Genomic DNA, 12,903 nt, shown 5'->3' with positions numbered 1-12,903 from the left:
CTATATGCTAAGTATAGAGATTTGTCAATACCCTCACTGTCTATGATAGGTTTTATTTATCTGATCTCTGGTGCTGCTTTGCCTGATATCAGAAAACGGTATAGGTTATCAGTCACAATTTCAGTTAATTTTAAAAACATTAACTTGGTTGCATCTTCACTTCTTTAGTTTAGATCTTTTATCTTTAGGCCACTATATGTCAACTAGGAATCCATACCGCATATCTATGGAGTTTTATTAATATACAGATGTTCAGACCTACCTTAGACTTATTGGATTTTTTTACTTGATATATTTTTTGACATATTCTTACTATATGTTTGGTATAGTCATGGTATATTATGTCTCAGGATTACTTTGTCTTAATATTTTTTTCTCTGTAAAGAGTACATTCATCTATTTTCATAAATTAGATGAACAGTCACTGTCTTCTTTGAAAATAGGCTTACCTAATTGTGTACAGATATTTTGTCTGTAACATTTTTTGGAATGCCTTTAAATTGCATTATTCTTGTTATTAACTCCTATCATATATTTCACTTTTGAAATTTATCTGTAGTGTTAACTACATCCATTTTAAGTCTTTAATCATTTATGGAAAGATTGTTAAATTTTACTCTACTGCTTCCCTACGAGTTCCTGCAAACAGCTACAGGCAGAGAGCTTTATCTTCAACAATGAAAGACTGTCTCAAAGCCCTGTGAAGAATATGTATAGGCTTCTGATGGCATCGCTTAAACAATTATAAGACCGTATCAGTGGACTCAGTCAAAATTTCCAGAACTCTAGTTAAGAAGCAGATACATTTATGATCCAGCGAAACAAGAATTAGTTATACAGGACTGAAAAAATTGATGAGAGATATTTCTATGGTTTGGGGGAGAATATTTTTGATACTGTTTTAACGTTCTATTTTCTAGACATATCAGGAAGTTCTTTCCCTCTCCTCTTGAGGTATCTATAACTCATTACAATTTAACAGAAACAATGGTTATGCAACCAAGGCCTTACCTGGAATGACATATTATTTGAGAATGATGCTCATTTACTCAGGTATGACCAGACATTTGTAAGGAACTAAAGTTGACTTTATGGAGCCAATGCTTCCAAAGTCCTTCCATGGCACTAGGGCTTATGAAGTTCCCTAAGGTATTAAGGAAACTTAGGATATTTTTGGGACCTTGAGAAGGGAGGAATTTGCCCAATTTAATAGGTACTGCAGGAGAAATCTGGTGGCAAGTTATTGGCTTTGCTTCCTAGTCTTAAAAGGGTTTGAAAAATCCAACTTGAGATTCCTTATGAAATTTTCAGCAAAGCAAACGTAAGAAAGCTTATGTGGTAAAGAGGAGTAGAATATGCCATTCCAAAATATGCCTCTTTGGCAATAAGGATTATCTTGAGCTGGTTATTTTTAAGAAACAGTAAACACAGGAAATCTCTGAAAACAGAGAAGTTGCCCTTTTCTGAGGGACATTTACATTTATAAGGGAAATTTCCATTTGTAAGGTGTCTCCTTCTCTGTAGCAGGAGGAGAAAGGATGACTAAAACTCTAGAAACTTATCAATGGAGAAGGCTTGAACTTAAATCTGCATAACAACCATACCCTTGTTTATGATACTTTGCCTGATAACCTCCCATAACTCACTCCCCACCCACAATATCTCTTGTCTTTAACTGAAGACAGTATTTAAGGACTAAGAATTAAATTGACATGAGACAGATGAACAGGAGAAAATCAAACAGAAGTTTCATAACATATATACATAGGAGAGACCCAGCAGAAGTAAGTAATTAAAAACTGCCAAAGCCCTCACCTTAAATACCATCCTCAGCTAAAGACAAAAGAGAACACTGAGGATAAGGAAAGCCAATTTTGTGAGATCAACAGGAAAAAAACAGTAAACAAGGGTGAGATTGTTATGCAGATTTAAGTCATTGCCTTCTCCGCTGATAAGAGTTTCCGGAGATAAGGTCATCCCCCTCTTTCAGGTACATCCAGGGAGATAAACTTAGAAATCGAGATTTCCCTTATAAATGTAAATGCTTATTACAAAAGGGTAACTCCTACTTTCCTCCAAGTATGCAGTTTCTTAGAAAATAATCAGCTTAAAATAATTAATATGCCAAAGAAACATATTTTGGGGTGGCAAATTCTGCTCCCCTACAGAGTAAAATAAATCCTTTAACAAGCATTTTTATGTCTATATGAGAGTCATAATTCTTACTTTTGTTTTGAAAGTTGTCTCTTCTTGTTCGTTTTATTTTTTTGAAAGTTGTTTTTTTAATAATAGATATATGGATGTGAGGTTGAGACCCTCATTACAAGGTTTAAATTAGGCGGAAATCCAGACCTTGCTGATGGTGTCCACTTCTGGGGTAATTCTACGTTCTGGGCTGCAACTCCAATTATCTCTTTATTTTCCTGAATCCAGGGCCTAACCTGTCTGCTTCCTTAGTTGCTTCCACTTCTATTACTTCAGAGGTGGGTTTTCCTCCCCAAGAGACCACTACAGTAGTTTCAATGCTTATTCTCTGTCCTCCTATTCCTGAAGGAAACCCTCCTCTATTTTGAGAATTTCAAAGAGTTTTTACAGCTAACAGCAATGAGAAAAACACAGGGGGTAAAATGACATACCAGAGGAAACTCACAAAGTTTCAAATCAGAACAAATGGGGGTGGGGGGGGAAGCCATTCTGTTCCATTAGCATGTAAATGGTAGTAGATCCTAGCTTGCTATGGAAATTTTCCACAGCTTCTACCTCCTCTCTCAAGGATGCAGCTTCCTTCTCCTCCCCCACCCTTTGACTCCAACATGAAACAAGAAAAGACAAAAGCCACACGGGTGAGAAAGGTGGGTCTTTTCTGTACGCAAAGAACTAAAATAAGGTTCATCTACATTTCAGAGGAAACCTCAGATAACCTTTCTTTGTAAAAAGAAAAAGCATCTTTGAAGAGTTCCTCTGGAATATATGCTGCATTCAAAGGGGGACCTTTAGGATGAGGAGGATGAGGCCCTGGAGTTAAAACCCAAAGACACAGGGGTATTTGTAATTTACTTTGTGTATGTTGGGGGAGGGAGAAGTAAGAGGTGGGAAGCAGGGGGAAAAAGAAGCCATGGGAAAGCATTCAGCCTTTTCTTCTGTCCCACTCCCCAGTTCACAGAACCAGCCTTCCACAGGAAGTGAGGTATGGTGAGAAGGGAGACCTAGGCAAAAAAGAGGAGCAGAGAGGTAGTTGCCGGAATTATCAATAGCAGGAAGAAGAAAACTTTTAGAGATGAGGGCATTCTTAGGTAAAAAGATGGACTTACTTACACAATGCCTTATTTGATTAAGAAATTGAAAATAGGTGATTAACATGGGTTTTATGATGTAATACAGGTCTCTTTTAGCTATTTTATTTCACTATTATATGTAATGTAAGAGTTTACACTTATCCTTGATTGATATTGGGTAAGAGTGTCTGAAGAACAGAACTGCATTTCTTTTAATTTAAAAAAAATTTTTATTTTATTTTTTGGTCAAGCAGTGCAACTTGTGGGATCTTAGTTCCCCAACCAGGGATTGAACCCAGGCCCCCGGCAGTGAAAGTGCTGAGTCCTAACCACTGGACTACCAGGGAATTCCCTCCATTTCTTAAGTAATAAAATGTGAACTTTTCAAAATTGGGTAAGTTTTCCTGTTTTTTTTTTATATTCACCATAGAATATATATTAATGAAATACTTAGAATATGTGTATAATGAATGTCTTGTATAGCTTGAAGTATTCTAGATTAGTGCTGTCCAACAGAAACATAATGTGAACCATACATATGATTTTAAATTATCTAGGAGCAACATTTAAAAAAATGACTAAAAAGAAACAGGTAAGCCTTTAGTCATTTTTTTTCCTAGCCCAATACATATCTGAAATATTATCATTTTAATATGTAATCAATATAAAAATTAGATATTTAATGCTTTTTTTATACTAAGTCGCTGAAATCCAATGTATATTTTACACTTAACAGCACACCTCAATTCCAACTAAACACACTTCAAGTGCTACAGAGCCACGTGTGCCTACCATACTGGACAGTGCACATCTAGATGACTGATTTTTTTAAGATCTACCAGCAGCATAGAATCATAGAGGAAACACTGCACTTGGAACCTAGAAACTTGGGCCCTATCAGCTGGGAGCTATGTGATGGATACTGATCTTGTTTTATTAACTTCTCTAGGTCTCAGTATCCTTTAAAAAGAAAAGTTTAGAACAAATAGCATACAGCTTGGAAATAACTCTAAAGTTATGAAATCATCATCTTAAGTACACTGGAATATACTTTAGGGTACTAACTCTTAAACTAAGGATAAGCTTCAAATTAACTTCACAGAAAAACGTTTATTGGTTGCATTTTACAAACACACTAAAATATAAGAAATTGCTAATCATTCTACTATAATTTTGTTTCTTCAGGTTTCTAGTTAGAGGGAATTAACAGTTCTTCTAAAAGATAGGACAAGTAGCCAAATTAATTTTAAGTGACTTAAGGAAAAGTTTAAAATGTGATCTGGAGAATAATTTATAACATCACTAAATATACTGTTGAATTTACCAATTTTTATCGAGCACATCAAAAGATGAAGATGAATGAGACTGGGTGTTTTCCCTGGTAGGTGCTTATAATTCAGTAAGCAGGGTAAAGTATTACAGTTTGAGTAAGAGGACTATGCCTTATTAACTAATGATCCCCAGAACCTAGCCACCACTGCTGGCATACGACAGGGTACTTAACATATGTATGACTGAATGCAATACAAAAGAAGTAAAATACAATACCATACTATAAGAGCTGTAAGAAAGGAACAAATCATTGTGGAAGTTAAAAGGAAGAGAGAGCACATCTATTTGGAGGTGGGAGATGGAGGTGGGAAAGGGAAATAAGAAAAGGGATCAGGAAGGAGATAACATTTAAAATGTATTTTGAAGACTAGGTTGGAGCTCACAGGCAGGAAAAAAGAAGAGAAAGGGAACAGAATGAGGAAGAGGTTATAGAAGGAAGAAACTAAAGCAGGCTTGGGGATAAGGGCAGGAAGAAGAGCTGAGGCATAGTAAGATAAAGTTAGGTTAGTACTTGAGTGATAATTCAAATTCTTCACAATATAAGCACTAACTTATCAGTTGAGAAGTATATCTATTAAGCACAGGCCTTTTGAAGTGTCTGAATAAAGAGTATTTTGGATTTATAAAAATGTCAGGGAAGAAAGGGTCTCAGTATTGAGGGAATACAAATAATTGTTTAGACGAGGGGTCAGGAAATATTTTCTGTAAGTGGCCAAGTAGAAAATATTTTTAGACTTTGGGGGCCATAAGGTCTCTATTACAACTATTTAATTCTACTATTATAGCTGAAAAGAGGTCACAGACACTACATGAATGAACATACCTGTGTTCAAATAAAACTTACCCCCTTATAAGTATGTGGCCTTGTTAATGTTATAATATCTCTGAAACCTTAGCTTCCTTGAACTGTAAAATGGGAATAACTGTTCTTACTTCATAGAGTTGTAGTGAGAATTTAAATTAGAATGAAAAGCACTTAGCATAGTGACTAGCTCATGACTTGGTGTTTATGAATGTTAGCTTTTGTTATGATGATGCCCATTAACTGAGTCTGATATATAGGCATTAAAAATGTTTTCTAGAAAGCAACTGAATCTGTAAATCTTGTTCTTCATTGTACTGATTCTCTACAGTACAATCTTTTGTGTCAAGGGAAATGATGGTCATGACTTTTTCAGAAAACCATTTAAAAGTAAGGGAAATTAGAAAACTAAGGAGGAGATGAAAGGTAGATTATTTTCGAAACAGTTCCCTTAGTGTACAAATTATCTTTTTTTTTGTGTGGTAGTTTTACCTTAACCTCCTATTTCTAGACACTATTGAAAGGCAAACTAATGCTCATAACTGGATTGCCAGATTTTACTATCAACACAGAATTATCTATATCAACAAAAACAAATGTTTCCTTCTAGAGCATATGATGAATAAGGCACTGGGTTAGACAGTAAAGAAATAAAGATATATATGAGCTGGTTCATGGGCTTGACATCCTTAAGTCTATAGTTTTTGATCATTACTCAATTCAACTTATTTTAAAGATGAAGAAACATGTTTATCAATGGCTATAGTGAAACATGACTTGCTCAAGCTCTCCTGTGGGGCAGACAATTACAGAATGAGAATCCTAGTTTCTAGCCTCTTAATCCAATAGTCTTTCATGTTAGTGCTTCTGAACCATTTCTTTTTATTGCCTTAACCTACCAGAACACTGGTTCACATAACCTTCAATAGCACTAGCTTACAAAAAAATGATGTTTGGTGTGGAGGGGAAGTGGGCATCCGTTTGTATGCCCCCCACCGCTATGCGCCTACCCAAGAGAGCAAAATCAAGATAGAGGGCATGCTGGGCAATTTGTAAAAGATCCTCCCCCACCATGATTCTGTACCATTTCAATGGTGTTTGTTTAGACTTGCTGCCACGATAGCTGTAGAAACAGAACTTATCTATTTAAAGACATATAATGCTAAATGTTAAATAAATGAGGAATGAGGAATAATCATTGAGGACTTCCCCAGGAGATGAAAGTGGCTTCAAATTCTTGAGTAGAGGAAAATATTTTAGAAAGTCAATAATTTCACCACATAGCAAGTGTCCATTATATAGGTTTTGTGTTATGTTGCTTTGTTTCCAGTATGTACCTAACTCTTGCTACATTGTAGGTTAGAATTCCTGATCCACTGTTTTTCTGTTTTTGTTTTTTTTATGTTATCTTGGCCGTGCCACATGGCTTGCGGGATCTCAGTTCCCCAACCAGAGACTGAACCCGAGCCACAGCAGTGGAAGTGCCAAATCCTAACCACTCAACCACCAGGGAACTCACCTGATCCACTGGTAGCTTACAGTTTTGTAAGGTAATATCCTCTAAACTTTTTCAAGTTTTCACTGTCTATTGACTCTGATAATGTTCCTCAATTTTCATTCTGGTGTTGGGGGTAGAAATCAGAATGGAAAGGCACTTGATGTTAACAGCAGCAGTGGTTAGTTCACACCTGCAAATCACATGGCAACTATAGTCAGGCAGTCCTTGTGCCCACTCAGAGACTAGTCAGCAATAAGAGTTTAATTAGATTTCCTGTCATTAAACTCACAGTACAGACATTTTTGAAGTGTCAGACACGAAATACGGTAGGCTGCAAAGATGAAAAACATTAATAGAACTGTTGCTGATAAGCTATATTACAGTTTAATTTAAAAAAGAACAATGTAAATGTTAAATCATAATAATATTTTAAAGACTATAACCACTTTGAGAACAAATATGTAATTCAGAAATTTGGAAATTGCCAAGAAAGTATTAATAAGGAATTATGCTTAAGAAATCTTTTTTTTTTTAATTTCAAAAGTCTACTACTAATAAAATAAACTGATATACTATTACATACTTACTTAACTATGTTCTAAGCACTTTAATTAACCCATTCAATCCTCACAATTTCCACTGTACTTCCATTTCCTCCTGTACAGAGTCAAACAGTGATCCGACATGGATTCAAACCCAGGCAGTTTGGCTTTAGACTCTTAATCATAAGGTATATAATATGAACTTGGGATGAAAAGCAAATATTTCAGATAATAATAATCTTTACAGTGCTTTCACGTTTACATCAAATGTTAGATAATGCTAATAATCTTTTTTTTTTTTTTTTTTAAATTTTTTATTTATTTATTTATTTTTAATTTATGGCTATGTTGGGTCTTCGTTTCTGTGCGAGGGCTTTCTCTAGTTGTGGCAAGTGGGAGCCACTCTTCATCGCTGTGCGCGGGCCTCTCACTATCGCGGCCTCTCTTGTTGCGGAGCACAGGCTCCAGACACGCAGGCTCAGTAATTGTGGCTCACGGGCCCAGCTGCTCCGCGGCATGTGGGATCTTCCCAGACCAGGGCTCGAACTCGCGTCCCCTGCGTTAGCAGGCAGATTCTCAACCACTGCGCCACCAGGGAAGCCCTGCTAATAATCTTTTACACTTATGTATTGCCTTATAGTAATAACATACTTAAATGGACGGTACGTCATTCAAATAGATAGCTAAATTAGATTCAAATTCAATTTGACCAACTAGAACAACAGAATGCATTAGATACAAATGCACAGTACTGCATTAAAATCCGAGAGAAACAGCAGAAATAACAGATGGAGAGGGAGGTAAGGAACAGGACTAATAGTTACCAAACGAACGTCTATTATGTATCAAATACTGGACTAACTACACCTTAAGGTAAGTACCATTATTTCAACAACGAAGAATCATTAAGTCCATGATGAAATTAATCCAAAATCATGTAGCTTCAAGTGGCATAATAAGGATTAGAATTCAGAATGGTCTGCCTCCAAAGCCTCCTTTCACTACTGTGTTGCATGGCTTAACAGCAGAAAATGAGAAAAAAAGACATTCTGTATTTTTGTTGAAAGCAAGACCAACATAGGCCAATAGTTTTAGGTGGCTACAGTAGTTTTGAGGTATAATATACTCTGAGGCTGTATTAATATAATTGTAGACATGAGCTTATGCTTGGTACTAGGCCCAACATATCAATAAAAGTGGCAAATGTAGATATTCAGGCTTGCACGAAATTTTAGAGGAAATATGGTAATGATAACTATTTTCAAATAATTGAAAAGCTATTAGGTAAAGTAACAGACATGAGATTTTGGCTCAAAGTAAGAAATAATAACCAGATGTCAAAACTGGAATAGGTTGCCTTATGAGATGTTTAATTGGAGTTTAAAAACCTAATGTTAATGATTTTGCAGAGGAATTCATAAGCAAGATAGGAATTAGACAAGTAGTTTTATGCCCTGTCTCTACTTCAAATTTAGAGCAGTTTGACTTATATGTTACATGGGCATTTACTTTTAGAATTTTTTTCGGAGGGGTATATTCTCATGTTGTAAAAAAAAAAAAAAAAAATCTAAAAACCACTGGATTAGATACATTGAGAGATTTCATTCAACTTAATGCCAGTTAGGGATATAGAATCTAATTAAGGTTAAGAACATAAAATAATATCTTGATTTTATTTGTCAAAGCAAAACAAAAACAAACCAAACTCACCATTTTTTTCTGCAAAGGCAATTGCGTCATCTTTAGTACTGAAAGTTAGAACCATGTTGGACAACGGATCAGCCCTGTAAGAAACAATTTTTTTCCAGGATTTAACATTAGCCTCTGGCTGAAAATTACTTATTTTGAATCACTTCTTTAAAACTGTTAAATGTTTGAATATGTTTTTCTGTGTTAAATTTGATTTTTCTAACATGTATTGTCAAATTAAAAAATTTAAAATTGCAGAGATATTCAGCAATCTTTAATCTCAAATAAAATCATTTATTAAACTTAAAAAAAAATTAGAGAATGAGAATCCTCTTAGGTTTTTCTTTAAACCTTACAAATTCATCAAAATGAGAAGGAACATGGCCAAAATGGTGAACTAGGAAGACCCTGAGCTCACCTCTCTCACAGACACACCAAAATTACAACTGTTTACACAGCAACTATTGAGAAAAACCGGAATCTAGTGGAAAAGATCTTCTATAACTAAAGATATAAAGAAGGAACCACAATGAGACAGGTGGGAGAGGGAGACCCCTACCCATGGTGGGCTACCCACAAAGAGAAGGATAATTACAATTGTAGAGGTTCTGCCCAAGGAGCAATGGATCTAAGCCCCACATCGGGCTCCCAAGCCCAGGGATCCTGCACTGGGAAGACGAGCCCCCAGAACGTTTGGCTTTAGCCAATGGGCCTTACTTTCAGGAGACCCAGAGGGCTGTGGGAAATAGAGACTAACTCTTAAAAGGTTCACACAAAATCTCACATACTTTGGGACCCAGGGCAGAAGAGTAATTTGAAGGCAGCCTGGGTCAGACTCACCTGCTTATCTTTGAGAGTCTCCAGAAGAGGCAGGAGGCAACTGTAGCCTGGGGATGTAGAAAACTGGCAACAGCCATTTTGGGGAGCTCATTCTACCACGAGGACAGTGGCAAGTGCCATTTTGGAACCCTCCCAATAGCTCATTACCACTGGAACCCACAAGGCTGTAGGCACCAATCGTGAGGTGCCTCAGGCCAAGCAATTAACAGGGTGGGAACACAGCTCTACCCACCAGCAGGCAGGCTGCCTTAAGAACTTCTGAGCCCATAGTTGCCCCGGGACACAGCCCTCTACACCAGAAGGCCCTGCAGCCAGAGACCCCAGGACCACAGCAGACCCTCAACCTGCCATAGAGGACCCAGCCTACCCACCAACAGGCAGTACCAGCCCTGGGACCCCATAGGCCCTGGCTCTGTGGACCATCAGGACAACACCAGCTCTGAGACACCGTGGATCGTGGATCCCTCACCTCCCTCAGCTGTCCTGGTACCACCCAGTAGTGGACAACAGCAGTTCAGCAGGAACCCCCAGGATTCTGTAGCCAGAGATCCCAGGACCCAGCTCTGCCTACCAGTGAGCCAGGACTAGCCCCAGAACCCCTTGGCCTTGGCCCCACTCACCATTCATTCAACACCAGCTCTAGGACCCCTGGGCCCTGCAGCAAGAGACCACAGGACTTAGCTTCATGCAACAGTGGGAGGACATTAGCCCCGGAACCAGACCCTGCCCAACAGCAGGTGGTCCCAACCCCAGGACCACTGCAGCCCCACAGCCTGCTTTATCCAGGATCCAGCCAACACACCAGGAGGTTGACACCAGAACCGAGACATCTTGGACTACTAAACCAGCTGACCTGGAGTCCAGCCCCACTCACCATGAGGCCAGCACTAGTGTTGGGACACCACAGAACCCACAGCCAGCCATGTCAGGAAATGACCCCACCGACCAGTAGGCTGACACTAGATCCAGGAACCCAGCTCTGCCAACTAGTGAGCCAGCATTAGCCCTGTGACACCCTGGGTTTCTGCAGCCAGCCTCCTCCACACGAGGTAAGGCCTAGCAAACAACTGGACCAGGGGCCAGCCACATCTATCTGACTGCCCACAGTAGTCAACCTGCCACAACAGAAGGACCCATGCAGCCCACACAAGCGGCACCCCTAGCGCATATAGCTTTGGTGACAAGAGGGGAGTGTGCTGCTAGGACACATAGGACATCTACAAAAGGCCACTTCTTGAATGTTGGGAAACAAAACTAACCTGCCAGATACATAGAAATAAAAAGAGCAAATCAGGCAAAATGAGGCAAGAGAATCAGTTCCAAACGAGGGAACAAGATAAAACACCAGAAGAACTAAGTGAAGTGGAGATACCCGATAAAGTGTTAAAAGTAATGATTGTAGAGATCAAAAAAATCAGGATAAAAATGGATGACACAGTGAGAAGTTTAACAAAAAGAAAATATAAAGAAGAACCAGAGTTGAAGACTACAGTAACTGAAATAAAAAGTATACTAGAAGGAATCAACAGATGATGCAGAGGAATGAATCAGTGAGCTGGAAGTTGTAGTAGTGGAAGTCACTGAAGCTAAAAAAACAAAGGAAAAAAAAAAAGAAAAGAAGAAGAAGAAATGAGGACAGATTAAGAGACATCTGGGACAACATCAAGCATACTAACATTTGCATTATAGGAGTCCCAGAAGAAGAAAGGAGAAAAAAAGGGGTAGAGAACATATTTGAAAACATAATAGTTGAAATCTCTAACCTGGGAAAAAGAAACAGACATCCAGGTCCAGGAAGCATAGCGAGTCCCAAATAAGATCACCCCAAAGAGGACCAGAGCAAGACACATTGTCATTAAAATGGCAAAAATTAAAGATAGAGACTATTAAAAATTAAGAGGGAAAGCAACAAGTTACTTACAAGGGAACTCCCCATAAGGCTATCAGCTGACTTTTCAGTGGTAACTCTGCAGGCCAGAAGGGAATGGCATAATATATTTTAAATAATACAAGTAAAAAAAACCTACAAACAAAAATACTCTACCCAGCAAGGCTTTCATTCAGATTTGGTGGAGAAATCAAAAGTTTTACAGACAAGCAAAAGCTAAGAGATTAGCACCACCAAATCAGCTTTACAGGAAATGTTAAAGGTAGTAAATCAACCATGTAGAAAGCTACTAGGAAGATTAAAAGACAAAAGTAGTAAAATCATATATGTCCTCATAAGCAGTTAAAAGATATACATAACAAAGATGTAAAATATGATGTCAAAAACTGTATTCTTAGGGGGAGGGAAGTAAAAATGCAGGGTTGTTAAAATGAGTTTGAAATCAAGAAAGCAACTTAAAATAATCACACACACATATAAATTGCTATATATAAACCTCATGGTAACCACAAACCAAAAATCTATAATAATACACAAAAAAGAGAAAGTAATCCAAATATAAGATAGTCATCAAATCCCAAGGGAAGAGAACAAAATAAAAAGAAAGGAACAAAAACTATAAAACAATCCAAAACAATTAACAAAATGGCAATAAGTATATACCTATCAATAATTACTTTAAATGTAAATGCTCCAATCAAAAGACACAGAGCAGCTGAATGGATATAAAAACAAGACTCATATATATGCTGCCTACAGGAGACTCACTTTGGACCTAAAGACACACTGAAAGTAAGGTGATGGAAAAAGGTATTCTTTGAAAATGGAAATGAAAAGAAAGCTGGGGTAGCAATACTTATATTAAAACAACAACAACAAACCAGACTTTAAAACAAAGACTGCAACAATAGACAGAGAAGGACATTACATAATGATCAAGGCATCAATCCAAGAAGGAAATATAACAATTGTAAATATATATGCACCCAACATAAGAGCACCTAAATACATAAGCAAAATTAACAGACATAAAAAAA

At 37.5% G+C, this 12,903-nt stretch overlaps 1 protein-coding gene across 1 annotated transcript in view; it reads right to left on the bottom strand.

Annotated features, from left to right (window-relative positions):
* Window positions 1–12,903, bottom strand: part of NDUFS4 (NADH:ubiquinone oxidoreductase subunit S4) — a 124,020-nt gene that overhangs the window by 17,328 nt on the left and 93,789 nt on the right. Inside the window, exon 4 of the mRNA XM_068532730.1 lies at window positions 9,160–9,233. Coding sequence (XP_068388831.1) covers window positions 9,160–9,233 — 74 coding nt within the window. The remainder of the gene's footprint in view (window positions 1–9,159; window positions 9,234–12,903) is intronic.

This window comes from Eschrichtius robustus, chromosome 2, assembly GCF_028021215.1.
Source record: "Eschrichtius robustus isolate mEscRob2 chromosome 2, mEscRob2.pri, whole genome shotgun sequence".
Lineage (NCBI taxonomy): Eukaryota > Metazoa > Chordata > Mammalia > Artiodactyla > Eschrichtiidae > Eschrichtius > Eschrichtius robustus.
This window is presented reverse-complemented; position numbering and strand designations above follow the sequence as displayed.